At 40.3% G+C, this 14,342-nt stretch overlaps 1 protein-coding gene across 1 annotated transcript in view; it reads left to right on the plus strand.

Moving 5' to 3' along the window:
- PHF3 (PHD finger protein 3) overlaps window positions 1–14,342 on the plus strand; it is a 66,929-nt gene that overhangs the window by 35,193 nt on the left and 17,394 nt on the right. Inside the window, exons 8-12 of the mRNA XM_066604202.1 lie at window positions 2,386–2,542; window positions 2,654–2,770; window positions 4,246–4,374; window positions 4,964–5,096; window positions 10,040–10,235. Coding sequence (XP_066460299.1) covers window positions 2,386–2,542; window positions 2,654–2,770; window positions 4,246–4,374; window positions 4,964–5,096; window positions 10,040–10,235 — 732 coding nt within the window. The remainder of the gene's footprint in view (window positions 1–2,385; window positions 2,543–2,653; window positions 2,771–4,245; window positions 4,375–4,963; window positions 5,097–10,039; window positions 10,236–14,342) is intronic.

Consider the following 14,342-nt stretch of genomic DNA (forward strand, 5'->3'; position numbering starts at 1 on the left):
AAATCCAGTTTTCTCGTTCGTATCATTGGGGGACACAGCTTTGAATGTGGGATGTTGAAAAACAGTCGCCGGGGGTGGGAAGATATATCAGGACACATGGTCAGTTTATAGCCATCTGCAAAAAACACTCCACTTGCTCATTCTGCAATGCTTGTCCTTATACATTGGGCCTTTTTTTTATTCTATGAAAGACAAAATCTAAGTACAAAGATCAGCATTTGATCAGCGAAGATCTGCTTGCTGTCAGTGAATGCAGATTTGTCCTGATCTTGACACACATGCTAGGCTTGATACAGTGTATCAGCACTCTCTAGTATGACAAATACAAAATATTGTGCAGCAATAATCTCTATCTGGATTAGAGGAGCTGTACGTGAGCAGAAGCACACACCTACGCAGAAGGTCCCTGGGAGCCCGAGGAGCGCGGCACCCTGAGAAAAGGTAAGGGCAATGAGCCCCTGCAACAGGGACACTGTACACTCGCTCAGCATTAAGTCTGTCTATGCCTCTAATGGGGATGAAAGGAGTAGGGACAGGGACACGCATCAGATCCGGGACACTTACCTTAGTGATCCATGTGTGGAAATACTCATCTATCGCAACTAACCCTGGCGTCCATTGGTGGCATGCTGCACAATTCCAACAGTGTTTCCTGTGGTGCTCGCCTGACTTTAATGAGAAAGGGAGCATTCCGGTGATGATTGCTTGGGCCATTCAGTGGGGAGGGGGGGGGGGGGAACCTATGGTTGGCAGGCTACGTTCAAGTTAACGTATGAACGTGCCTTCTTTTCTTCATAGGTTGGAGGCAGTCAACAGGATGGTTAGCTCTGATCTGTTCGCCCGCCTCAATAGGATAACAGGAAGAGTCCTGCTTTGCCTGTTATTCCCCAAGTCCAAAAAAGTTGCTTGAAAATCAGTGAGGAAGATAGGTCGGCCTCCTACGGACACTAAGCTAAAAACTGATTAGCTTGGTGCGTGCAGGAAGAGTATTGCTGGTAGGAGGAGCTAACAATTTTGTCTGCTTAGTATCCACCTCCTTGTGGCAGTAGCTTTACCCATGGTCAAGGCTGTATTCCACAATGCTACGGATGAGAGAAAAAATTAAAGGAATACTAACTAAAATTTGGCTTCTAAGTTCTAAGATCGAGGACTACAGTTGTCTTGAATACTGGCAGATAATTGTGAAAAATAGTTGTTTTCATGATCACTGTTTATCATGGTTATCTCTGTGTCTGACAACCTATAGAAACACTTTGGGTCCTTTTACCCAGGCAGACAAATTATCCATAATGAGCCCCAATCGTTGGTATAGCAAGTCATTTATAGGTTATAACATAAGTATATTTTTTCATTACTGCAATAGTTTGTGCTGTCGATAGCCTTCTCTCACATAGATTGCTGTGCAACTGACAGCATAAAAGAGGTGGTGAACGAAAACTAGTGGACAATTTCCATTCGTCGTTTAGTTACTTTGCAAAGTTCAAGAAAAAATAAATCGGCACTACTCCCTTTATGTGACTCAGTGTAATAATGCTGGGACTTATAGTGCTGCAATACTACTTTCCAGATTCAATTGATTCAGGAATTAAGAAATCTACGGCACTTCTCCACATAGATAAAAGTAGACTTTATTTATCACTCATAGCAGGTATTCAACAGCAAACAATTACACTGAATACACTGGCACTGAGAAAGTGTCATGTGATGCAGAATGGTCATTCCGCTGTATTCTGTATATTTGTTCTCTGCTATGAGCACTAAATAAAGTGTACTTTTATTTACCGGGAGACATTCTTTAGATTTCCTTTCTACTGATTTGTGTTTAGTTACTTTGCAAACACACTTGGTATATGCCTTAGAATGAAAAGTTATAAGGTTTAGTCATAGCTTGTCTTTAAGTTCTGTTTTCCCTTCCTGATTTGTAAAGTGCCGTGGGACAGTAGAGTATGGAAACAAGTGGGAAAAAATAGCTTGTGAACACTGCATTGCTGCATCCATAGCGTCTCCTGTGCAGTAACCTGTTTTACAGTGTATGACTGGACATGAGCCCCCATGGAATACAATGAAAGTAGTGGTCACATGATGCATCATGTGATCACCATCTCCTTCAGTCCTTTATATGCTTCCCTGCTACGCAGCGCATGTTGCAGATTGGCCAGGGAAAGCAGGTCTTAAGATACTTCTCAGCATATTTGAGATTGATTTATATTTGCTGCTGTACTTATAATGTGATATGATTTGTGCAGCCATTTGAAATGAACAATGACAACAAATTACATGGAACACTATGACCATGTCAGAAGAAATGATCAAATGCAGATTCTCTATAGAAGTATGAGTCACAGGGAACAACAGAACATTTATAAAGATTTTTTTTTTAATTAGGCTTTCAGAGTCAAATTCTAAGATTCCTGAAGAAAGAGCTACAAAAGTATCAGCCAAGATTGAAAAGGAGCTGTTTTCGTTTTATCGAGATACAGACGCTAAATACAAAAATAAGTACAGAAGCTTAATGTTTAATTTGAAAGATCCTAAAAACAATGTAAGTTCCTATATAATCTAAGTATGCTGTTTGCTAAGTAATTGAATCTTCTATTTTTTATTGGCATAGTTGTATATACAATAAAATGTACACTTCATTTTGTTTTCCCAGGTACTCTACAAGAGAGTACTTAAAGGAGACATCACCCCTGAGCATCTGATCAAGATGACTCCAGAGGAATTGGCCTCTAGAGAGTTGGCAGCATGGAGACAAAGAGAAAATAGACATGTAAGATAAATGTATATTAACTATATATATGGTTACTGTTCTTTAAAATGATTCTTGTCCTAATTTGAGTGTAACTGCAATTAACAGCAGATTTCAGATGGGGTACAAAATGAATTAGCTTCTGATAATGCGGGGATATGTTTTATGACTGTACAGGCAAGTTGTAGAGAAGAGTTGGGGACAGCACAGCACGTTCCAAGCTAAAGAAAGGCAGCAGACCATCCTGGATGATCAGGAGCAATTTCATCCATGAAGCAAATTCATAGCAATAAGCAATGTTAACGTAAGCATTCCAAGGTGCAAGATTTATTTCAGGTCTGACTTGTACAAGGCAACATTTCAGACCAGCGAATAAGCCATTTTCAAGCAGTGTGTAAAGGCAAAAGTGCATTGATGTATAGCAAGTTACGCAATTATGTAAATAAGAACCACTGATTGATAACTAATTTTCTGTACCATTTATGCATGCATATGTTTCTAGAGTTTTAATATATTATAGGGTGTTTCATTTTGAGCGTTTTTGATGCACTTAAGTGGTGCTATCAGATGACTGGTTATCAATTTGATTATTATTTGCATAATTGTGTAATTCACTATATAAGGGCTCCTGCACACTTGCGATATCGCTGAGTTTTAATACGATTGTCAATGGGACTTTCTAGTGTTAAAAACACATCACACAAAAATTGCAAAGCACCGCCTTGCGATGCGTTTTTAACATTAGGAAGTCCCATTGACAATCGCGTAAAATAAAAATGCAGCGATATCGCATGAAAAAAACGCGCAAGAAAAATGCAAGCGTGCCCTAAGAATGTACTTTTGCCTTTAAACACTGCTGGAAAAAGGCACAATATGCCGAAACGTTGCCTTGTATATATCTGACCTGAAATAAATCTTGTACCTTGAAATTCTGACGTCCACATTGCTTACTTTTATGTTTTTGGCAATCATTAAACTTCTAAATAAGTCTATAACTTAACTTCTAAGTCTATATCCACTCACCTTTGCCTGACGTTTTGCACTTTCACCATACAGGAACATCCAATTACATGTGACCTTGCAGCGGTTGGAGGGTATGTTCACACATGGTGTAATTCACCACAGATTTTTCTGTGTAAATCCGCCTCTAAGGACTGCATCAAAATCTGCAGCTTTCTGCCATATATTTCACACAGATCCATGCGTGGATTTAGCCCTGTCAATGTGCAAAATCCACGTGTGGAATTCTTACGCGGAAATGTACTTTTCCAGGTCAAGAAGTGACCTCTGACTTATTAATGTGGAAACTTGTGGGACCACATTGGAATTCTGCATGTGGATTTTGTCTATGGACAAGGCTTAATCCGCGCATGGATCAGTCAGGAAGCAACGGATTTTGATGCAGTTTTTAGAGGTGGAATTTACACAGAAAATTCCGCGGTGAATTCCACTATGTGAACAAACCTTCATATCTGTGTTCTTTGATTCCTGTTTAGACCATTGAAATGATTGAAAAAGAACAACGGGAAGTTGAACGGCGTCCAATCACCAAAATTACACATAAAGGGGAAATTGAAATAGAAAGTGAAGCTCCTATGAAAGAGCCGGAAGCCATGGATACTGAGGTACAGCTGTTTTTTTAGACTATTTTAATATTTTACATTAACCTGTTTAAGCACAAGTTCAAAAGTCATTTTGCTGGGGTTGCATTGTTTCTAGGAAATATTTCTAGGACTGTAAATGTTTCTTTCACGTGCAGTTTCCCCCCCCCCCCCTTTAATGTCAATGTGGAAAAAGCATCATAAAAATGATATGAATTAAGGCAACCTATAATTAAAAGAAAAAAAAAAGACCGCACACCTTAGAAGAACTGAGCTGCTCTAGTTCAGTGCGCTTTAATGGGACCTTTATTTGTTATTCACCAACCTGGGCAACTGCAGTGGAACCGAAGCTAGCTGCTGCCGGCACAAGCAGATCACCCGGCGAACAGCTGGTCCTTTGTGGTGGACCTCTGCAGATCTATTATTGATGCCCTACTATTAGGATAGGCCATAAATAATTTAAAGCTGAACAACCCCTTTGATTCTCTACACCTGTAAGTATAATTGCTGATTGCCAGACACAGTATAGGTTACATAATGATTGTCTTATTGCAGAACTACTTAACGTGTAGATATTCCATTTTAATGTACTGCTATGTGTCCTACATTACAGGAATCTGTTGCTAAGCCAATAGAAAAGGAAGAAATTATTCAAAAAGAAAAAGAAGATCCTGAAGAAGTTACATCAGATACAACAGCACAACACAAAAATCATCTGTTTGATTTGAATTGTAAAATATGCACAGGTTTGTTATTTTATTTAAATCAGCTTTTATGTGTTCCAGGAGATATGCAGAGCTATCAAGAAGCCTCTGTACATGCTTGCGTCATCGTTGGTAAATGTTAGAGCTATATCAGGATAGTGGTTCAGCCTATTGGGCTGTGTTCTTCAGCTCCAGTTGTGAAGATCACAGCCAGATTGATTTATCAGCTGTTGCACGAATCTTAACCCAGTTTTGTTTTGCAGATGAATGGGATCTATTAGATCCCTGTTTTGCTTTCTTCCCTTAGGTCACAATACAAGCCAGACATCATCATATCTGACTGTAGGCTACCAGAGCCACAGGCTGAAAGAGAGTTCAGACTCGTCAAGGTTATTAGAACACATAAGGCCTGGGTTCACAGTTCGTTTTAGTGTACAGTCAGCTGTTCCATCCCAGGGTTCTTTCTGCATTGCCAAAAACAGCATTCAGACAGAACCCCAGATGGAACAATAGGCTTTTGTTAGTCAAATGGAAAACGATAAGGTCTGTATTTGAGGTGGGTTCCTTTTCTTTCTGTGTATTTTGGAGAACAGAATAAAGGCCCTTTTACACGTGATGACTGTTAGGCAAACATGCCCAACACTCATCCCCGTGTATACTCGCTCCCGTGCTGTTACACAAGAGTGGGTATGGCTGGATCACTCACAAGCGCGTCCAACAGGGAGGCAGGGCGGCTGAAGGAGAATTCTCTCCCCACTCTCCCCCCGCCCTTCTCTATTCACTGTACTGAATGGCTGCTGTTTACACCGAATTGCGTGTCGTTCGGTTTTTAAGCATATAACCCCTTAGTGACGTAGCTTTTTTTTTTTTTTCTTTTTTCATTTTCGTTTTTTCCTACCCCCTTTTTAAAAATCGTAACTCCTTCACGTATTCATCGACATCGCTGTATGAGGGCTTGTTTTTTGTGGCCGAGTTGTATCTTTTAATGGTACTATTTACTGTACCGTGCAATGTACTGAAAAACTTAAAAACAAATTCTAAGTGGCGAAAAATGGGGAAAAAAAATGAAATTCCGCTATTTCTTTCAGTGTGTTTTGTTTCTACAACGCACAAACTACAACAAAAATGAAATAATAACTTTATTCTGTCGGTTAGTACGATTACTCCAATGTCAAACTTATATAGTTGTTTTTTTTTTTGCTACTTGTATTTTTTTCAAAGATATTTAATTTTTTTCAATTATTTTCTGCCGCTATCTTCTGAGCGCAATAACTTTTTTATTTTTTTGTTGATATAGTTGTACTGGGGCTCATTTTTTGTGGGATGTCCTATAGTTTGCGTCGGTACCATTTTGGAATATGTATGACTTTTGATCGCTTTTTATTGCATTTTTTCATGGTGACCAAAAAAAGTGAATTTCTGGCTTTCCTTTTTTTTCCCCCCGGGTAGTAATATTCACCAACTACAACAATAATCGGCCCATTTAAAAGGGCCTTAACATGGAACTACACTATTCTGTCCTATAAAACAGACTGAAAGGAATGAAAATTATGTCAGAAAGAGAGCTATTATTCCATTTAGAGTTCTCTGTGAATGCTGTTTTTTGTGGTTCATATGGAACTCCGAGAGGGGACAGTTGGGAGCACACCATACCGTAATGTGATGTGACCTCAGCTGCCTTAGTACCATAGTAACGTAGTATATTAGGCTGAAAGAAGACAATGTCCATCTAGTTCAGCCTATTTCCAATTCCCCTTGTTGATCCAGAGGAAGGCAAAAAAAAAAAACCCAATGAGGCAGAAGCCAATTTAGCCCATTTTGGGGGAAAAAAATCCTTCCCAACTCCATAATGGCAGTCAGAATAAACCCTGGATCAATGTTTGAAAGTTCCTACCTGACTCCAAGACCTGGATCAACAACCTCAGTGGATATTTAATGTCTATATCCTGTAATATTATAGAGCTTTAAAAAGACATCTAGCCCCCTCTTAAACTACTCTATCGATTTTGCCATCACCACGTACTCAGGGAGAGAGTTCCACCGTCTCACTGCTCTTAGAGTGAGCAGTTTGGTGTCGTCGTCCAATGACACAACTGGCTTGTAGTGTGTTACGTGACCAAGTTCATTCAAATTGGAACACAACATGCTTTCCATTAGGAGCGTCATGACGTCATTATGCATGACGTCACCATATCTTCATGAATACAGAACTTAATTCGGAAGTCGTACATACAAAAGGGAGCGAAAACTAAATTGGACATTCTATCAAAATGCAATGTTCACAATTTACAACAGATAATCCAATGCAATTGATCTTTGAGGGGCAATAGATATTAATATGCAAGCCTATATAAATATCACCAGTAAACAGTTGCATGTATATATCTAAAGCAATTGATTAATGCAATTACGATTTACCAATTAAGTTCTGTATTCATTAAGATATGGTACTTCATGCGTAATGATGTCATGACGCTCCTAATGGAATGCAAGTTGCATTCCAAATTGAATGAACACGGTTACGTGATACGCGACAAGCCAGTTGCATCATCAGACGACGCCATACCGCAATAGACTCTCCCAGATGTAGCCTAGAACTTACTTCATTGTAGAAGCTGATTAAAATAGTCTGGCATGATCGCCCCCCTCATGAACCCATGCTGATAAGAAGTTATGCCGTTGTTTTCTTTGAGGTATTCCAGGATGGCATCTTTCAGAAACCACTTGGAATATTTTTCCAATTATTATACAGTAGTGAGACTTACTGGCCTGTAGTTACCAGGCTCTCTTTTAGACCCCTTTTTGTATATTGGAAAGTGTATACCAAAATGTGTTTTACTGAGAGCACTGTCTGGCACTATTCACAGAGGCTCTTCCTTCATTATTGTCATTGAAAGGTATTGTGGTCTTCTTGATGCAAGCCCTACCAATAATTTAAACGATCACTCTGACACAGCCAGTGCCTTCAAAGAAATTCCATCTAACATTTATGGCATATAATGTATTTTCTGTAAGCATCAAATCTTGTAGATAGTAAAGCCCTTTTTAAGTTCCTTTGCTGCTCTGGAGATTGATTCAGTCTAACAATGTGGCTCTCAAAGCAGAAAAATTCATATAAACCTTATTTAAAAATTAATTTAAAATTTGTTTATGTGATGTTGCAGTGTAGCAGTTGCATATTATTGTAATAGCTGTCTGTAGTTAGGCCCATCTTATCTATAGGATATGACGTAACACTATTCAGTGAGGGGTCTGCCATCTGTGATCTTCACCGATTCTCAAAACGTAGTAACAGAAGCCCCTGCAGCATTTTTTTTAGCACAGCAGTGTACTGGGCCCACACTGAGCTGCAGCACAACTCCATGTAGGCAAATACGGCTGTACTGTAGTTGTTACAAAGGGAACATCTGTGACAGAGCCGTAGCGTTTCAGCCTCTTGATTCTGATCATTGGTGTTGTTCCAAGCAGCCTCAACCGTAATTTTCTGCAATGGAAAAACACCTTAGAATATGAGGCTACTTCTTAATACCAAGTGGCTTTTTACTTACAAAAGTTTATTTTAACTATTCATATGTCATATTGCAGTGCTGACTTGACTGTATAAGCAACGTATAGTTACAGAACATTGATAGGGAAAATTATTTTAATGTTGTGTCCTGTTTCCTTTAGTATTAATAGAATCAGCCTTTTACTGCACTAGCTTTAACACATACCTGAGCTTTCCACTCATTCTTTCCACTCACCAGGTTCTCCTTACCCACTCATTAGCTGCTGTTTGCACTGAGTTTCATGCCTGTAAGTTCTGATTTTCAGGTGGTCTTCCCCTTTTTTCTGCAGTCCTGCTGTTTGCAATCTACTTTCAGGGAGGGGGCATATGGCAAGCCTAGGATTTTGCCAGTAGTTCACTGTCTTGACTTCCTTGCCTTTACTTTCCAAGCTGAATTGCACAATCTCTTGTCTAATCAGCAGGGAGGCAGTATCATAATTTCTCATCTCTACCTGCCCAGAGCAATCAGGTATTTAGAGACATTCTAGCCAGGTGGTTAGTAAACCCACTATATTGTGTGTGTAGTGTGTGCACACAGATACAAACCCACACAATGTAACAGCAGAAGAGGCAGAGACTGTGGAGATCGTTATCACAATGTCTGCTGATCTATTAGCCTTAGCCTGTGAGTGAAGGGGAGCTACCTGTGAAGAAAGCCTTCCCTGTTGCTATGGAAATGTTGCATTGTTCTTGTAACTATAGAAGCTGTACCTAATGGCAGAGAGTGTATTGCAAAGAAACTGGAAGAGAGACCTTAAGGCCCCATGTCCACGGGCACGTGCAGATTTCAAGTGCAGAATCCTGCAGCGTATTCCACCCGTGCCCCGAAGCCATGGATATTTTCTCAACTGACCGGATGGGGTGCGGGTCTTCTCCGTCCCGGACAGATCTTCTTTTCTTCTGCATGCGTAGTGCATTTTAAATTTTTTTTTTTTCAAATCTCCTGCTTTCCCACAGATCCGCGGCACGTCTGCAGTGTTAGCTGCAGGTGTGCCGCGGATCAGACAGATTCCATTGACTTCAATGGAAGCCGCCCATGCGGGAATTCGTAGAAAATGGAGCATGCTGCAATTCTTGTACCGCGCTTCATGGGATAAAATGACATCCGCAGGTATTTACCTGCGCATGCCCAATGATTGTCTATGGGCAAATTGAACTGCAGACCGTCTATGCGGGTGACCCGCAGGGATTCCGCAATTCAGTTTTGCCCGTGGACATGAGGCCTAAGTGTCAGCCACTTCAAACATTATTTACAGCAGTAAAGCAACAACTTTATTTAATCCAAGTATATTAAGGAAACAGTAAGATTAACACAAGCTAATAGATGAGCATAAGTTGTATGAAAAGTTAGTGTTCCTTAAAATTGAATTTATAACATTGTAATGATCATTGATTCTACATTTTAATATCATCAAATAACTCTTTTTTTTTTTTAAAGGGCGTATGGCCCCTCCTACTGAAGATTTATCACCTAAGAAAGCAAAATTGGCCACCAGTGTTATGCGCAAGCACTCAGATATTGAAGCTGATAATGTAACAGAAGCTCTTTCAGCTGTATCTGCTTCACTGGATGTAGAGATGCTAGAAGCAGAAAAACTGGAGTCTCCAAAAGACACATTCTTCTCAGCAGCCAGGTACCTATGGTTTCATGTGATTTAAACACTAATACTTTTTTAAAAGATTGAAACATCTTTTAAATTTTGAATTATATAGTTTTACTTTAATTTCTTTAACCTTTTTAACGTTATAAAGGTCTAATAGTAGATGTACTGTAATAACTAGTCTTTGTTAATTAGCCAAATGTTGGACTGGAATTGTCAAGCTGTTTCAGAAAATGTTACCAAGTAACAAATGAGTCTAAAGCCCCATTTACACGAGACGACTGTATACTCGTCTCTGCATTTACTCGCTCCCGTGCTGTTGCACAGGAGCGAATATCGTTGGCTCGTAGCGGGGCGGCTGGAGGAGATTGTACTCCTTCTCTCCCCCACCCCTCTCCATTCACTTATACAGCGGCCATTCAGTAGTGAACGGCTGCTGTTTAAACTGTACGATCATCGTTCAGGATTTTATTCAGCTTAAAATCCTGAACAGTGATCGTTCAGTATAAACAGCAGCCATTCGGCACTGAACAGACGCTGTGCTAAGTGAAAGGAGATGGGCAGGGGAAAGTGAAGAGTGAAATCTCCTCTAGCCGCCCCGCTGCGAGCCAATGATACTCGCTCCTGTGCAGCAGCATGGGAACGAGTACATGCAGGGACGAGTGTCAGGCATCATTTGCCTGGCAGTTGTCTCGTGTAAATGGGGCTTAAAGGGGTTGTCCCGCGAAAGCAAGTGGGGTTAAGCACTTCTGTATGGCCATATTAATGCACTTTGTAATATACATCGTGCATTAAATATTGGCCATACAGTTATACACTTACCTCCTCCGCTGCTGGCGTCCCCGTCTCCATGGCGCCGACCAAAGCTGCCTTCTCCCTGGATTAGACGCGCTTGCGCAGTCTGCCCTCTCCTGTCCGGCGTGCTCGCGCCGCAGAGGTCTTCTGTGCATGCGCAGAAGACCTGTGTGGCGCGAGCACGCCGGAGCGGCCCCTTCAGCGCAAGCGCGTCTAATCCAGGCAGAAGAAGGCTTCGGTCGGCGCCATGGAGACGGGGACGCCAACACCGGAGGGGGTAAGTGTATAACTTCTGTATGGCCAATATTTAATGCACGATGTATATTACAAAGTGCATTAATATGGCCATACAGAAGTGCTTAACCCCGCTTGCTTTCGCGGGACAACCCCTTTAAGTCTGCTATTACACAGCAACGTTTCTCCCCTGCAAAATGCAGAAATGCTGATTGTGGCCAGCAACTGGATTTGTCTGAGTGAATGAATGACAAGTCCAGGTTGTGATCAAAACCGGCTGCATTTTGCAGGTGAGAAATGTTTGTGCAATGGCACCCTAATAATGAATCTACAAGCTGAAACTTAAGATGCAGCTTTATTAGGTCGCCTGCAGACAGGCGGAAATTCCGCGGCGGGATTTCCCGTGGAATTTTCCGCCCTTGGAAGCTGCCGGCACATCAAATAGCCGGAGCCGCGGGTGAGTACACGCTGCTCTCTGCAGGTGCTCGGGTCAGGTCCCTCGGCGAGAATCCTCGCAGCTGGATCCGACCCGCCCGTCTACTGGCGGCCTTAATCTTGTTAAATGTTGCACAGAATTGAAAGTGAGGTCATGTGACAGTTGGAAGCTGTTCAATTCCATATTCTAAAATACTAATGAATATTCATAAGCAACCATTTTGATTAAAATTCACAGAACCCAAGAGAAACATAGTGTGAGTTATATGAAGGTAATGAACTTCACTCAATGCAGAGTCTATCTTTTATATTTTAATTTTAAATAATTTGTGTAAATACAGGAAAAATAGAAACTATAGTAAGCTTCTTATGATCTGTTCCAATTTTGTCTGGGTGTGGCCTCAGCAAAAGGGGCGGGGCCTAAAGGGGTTTTCCCATGGAACATATTGTTTATAGTTATTGAGCTATACTGACGTGTTGCAGTATATTGTCAATGTGATCGGACACCAGTTTCTTATGGAGATAAAAAAAGAAAAGCTCAAAATAAGATTAATAGTATTTTTTTTAATTATTGGTAAATGTAAAAGTTTAAGAAAATCCAAGTTATTGCTTATTAAAATATCACATTATTTGTCCCGCACGTTGAACACCATCAGAAAAAAAATACACAGTGCTAGAACTAGGCTTTTTTGGTCACCCCATCTCGAAGAAAATAAATGCATTAAAAAAAGAATTTGGTACTACAACATGTACCCCTGCAGAAAAACAAGCACTCACACTTTATGGGGTCAAGAGATGGCGACAGAATTTTTTAAGGTATTTAATTTAAGAAGTGCAATCATTAAAAAATACTCTCTAAGGGCGCCTACCCACTTGCATTGCCGATTTTCGCGCGTGAAAAACGCGGCTTTTTTGCGCGTTTCCTGCGGCGTTTTTTGCGCATTTTTTGCAGCCCTCCATTGACAATCATGGATGCATTAAGAGAAAAATAAGGACACATATGCAACTGACAGTTCCTATGTGAAAAAACCCCACGAAACGGAAAAAACCCCCAGATGGACAAGAACACATTCTATACGAATTGCTCTTGAGAAAAAACGCAAAACATCACAGGAAAAAAAATCGCAAGTGGGTAGGCACCCTAAGGGTGACTACCCACTAGCGTTTTTTTAACTGCGAAATTCGCAGAGTTTTTTTTTTCTGCAGGGGTCTTTGGTCTATGGGACATGTAAAGCTAAAATCGCTATCGCGCAAAATCACGATATCGCGGTAAATCGCGATTTTAACATTACAAGTCCCATAGATCCCTGCAGAAAAAAGAACCGCTGCGAATTCCGCAGTGAAAAAACCCGCTAGTGGGTAGTCACCCTAAATTTGGTATTGCTGTCATCGTACTGAGTCGCAGAATAAAGACAACATGTCCTTTTTACCGCCCCACAAATGCCATAAAAAGCCCTTCCAAAATCTGACATTACATGTACGATATATTATGCAGAGCAGGGTCTGGAGCATTGTGAGGAGTTGAGCCTGCCCTAGGCATGGTGAGTGTCAACTGTGTTACACAGATCATACCTGCCTGCAGTTGCCTAGTTCACAGCACAATGCAGTTTTGGCCTCTTAACCCCTTACATGCTGCAGTGCGTGTTGACTGTAGCACCTAATATTTTAGACAGAGGGAGGAGTGTATTTTTGCCAACTTGTTATCCCTCACAGTGAACACTGCTAAAAATTTATAAAAATGCTTTATTTGCTGCTTTTTTTAGTCACCTTGGCTCCCCCAAAAGATAGAGCTAAAATATCCCAATGTGGTATAAATGAAATCTGCTGCTTTGTCATAAAAAACAAGTCCTTATACAGCTTCATAAATGGAAAATTCTGTATTATAGGGTTCTGAATTTTAGTTCACATATTATTTTTACTGCTTAGTTTAAAAAAAATTCAAAAAACAATACCGGAATTGTTATTTTTTTCCCCACACTCTCCCATTTAAAAATATAATACATCTTTTCCATACATTATATGATACATTAAATAGTAACATTAAAAATACATATTGTCCCTCAAAAACAAGCCCTCAGATGGCAATATCAATGAAAAAATAAAAAAGTTCATCTCTTGGGGATGAAAATACAAAAATGGTTGCTATGGGAACCCTAAAGGAAGTCTGTCGCATCATTTTAGCATTATAAACTAATCGTATGGTAAAAAGCAGGACTTCTTGTTAATGATGAAGATACCTTTAATATTTTCAACAGAAAATATCAGTGTTAACACACTTCCCATTCAATATGGAAGGGGGACCGTATAATAGGCAGTTCACCTCCAGCTCCACCCCGGGCTCTATTCCCCGTTCAGGGGTTATGTTAGCCTGGGGCCTTGTGGAGGCCACCAGGACTACCACGCATTTCTGCCTATTAGCTGTGCCTGTGGCATGGCTTAGTAGAATGCCTGTAGAAATATAATCTACTTCAATACTTAAGCGATTTGCTAGTTCAACTTCCCTATGAGGACTATTAAAAAAAATAAGCGAAAAGGTAAGAAAAAGTAAAATAAAGTATTTTACTATTGCAAGACAACATCTTGCATGGTGAATACTTTTAGGGAAAAAAAAAGCAGTGCCCAAATTGTGCTTTTTTTGGTCACCTCATCTTCAAGATAAATTTTAATGAAAAGCCA

Source organism: Eleutherodactylus coqui, chromosome 1 (assembly GCF_035609145.1).
Source record: "Eleutherodactylus coqui strain aEleCoq1 chromosome 1, aEleCoq1.hap1, whole genome shotgun sequence".
In the NCBI taxonomy this organism is placed as follows: domain Eukaryota; kingdom Metazoa; phylum Chordata; class Amphibia; order Anura; family Eleutherodactylidae; genus Eleutherodactylus; species Eleutherodactylus coqui.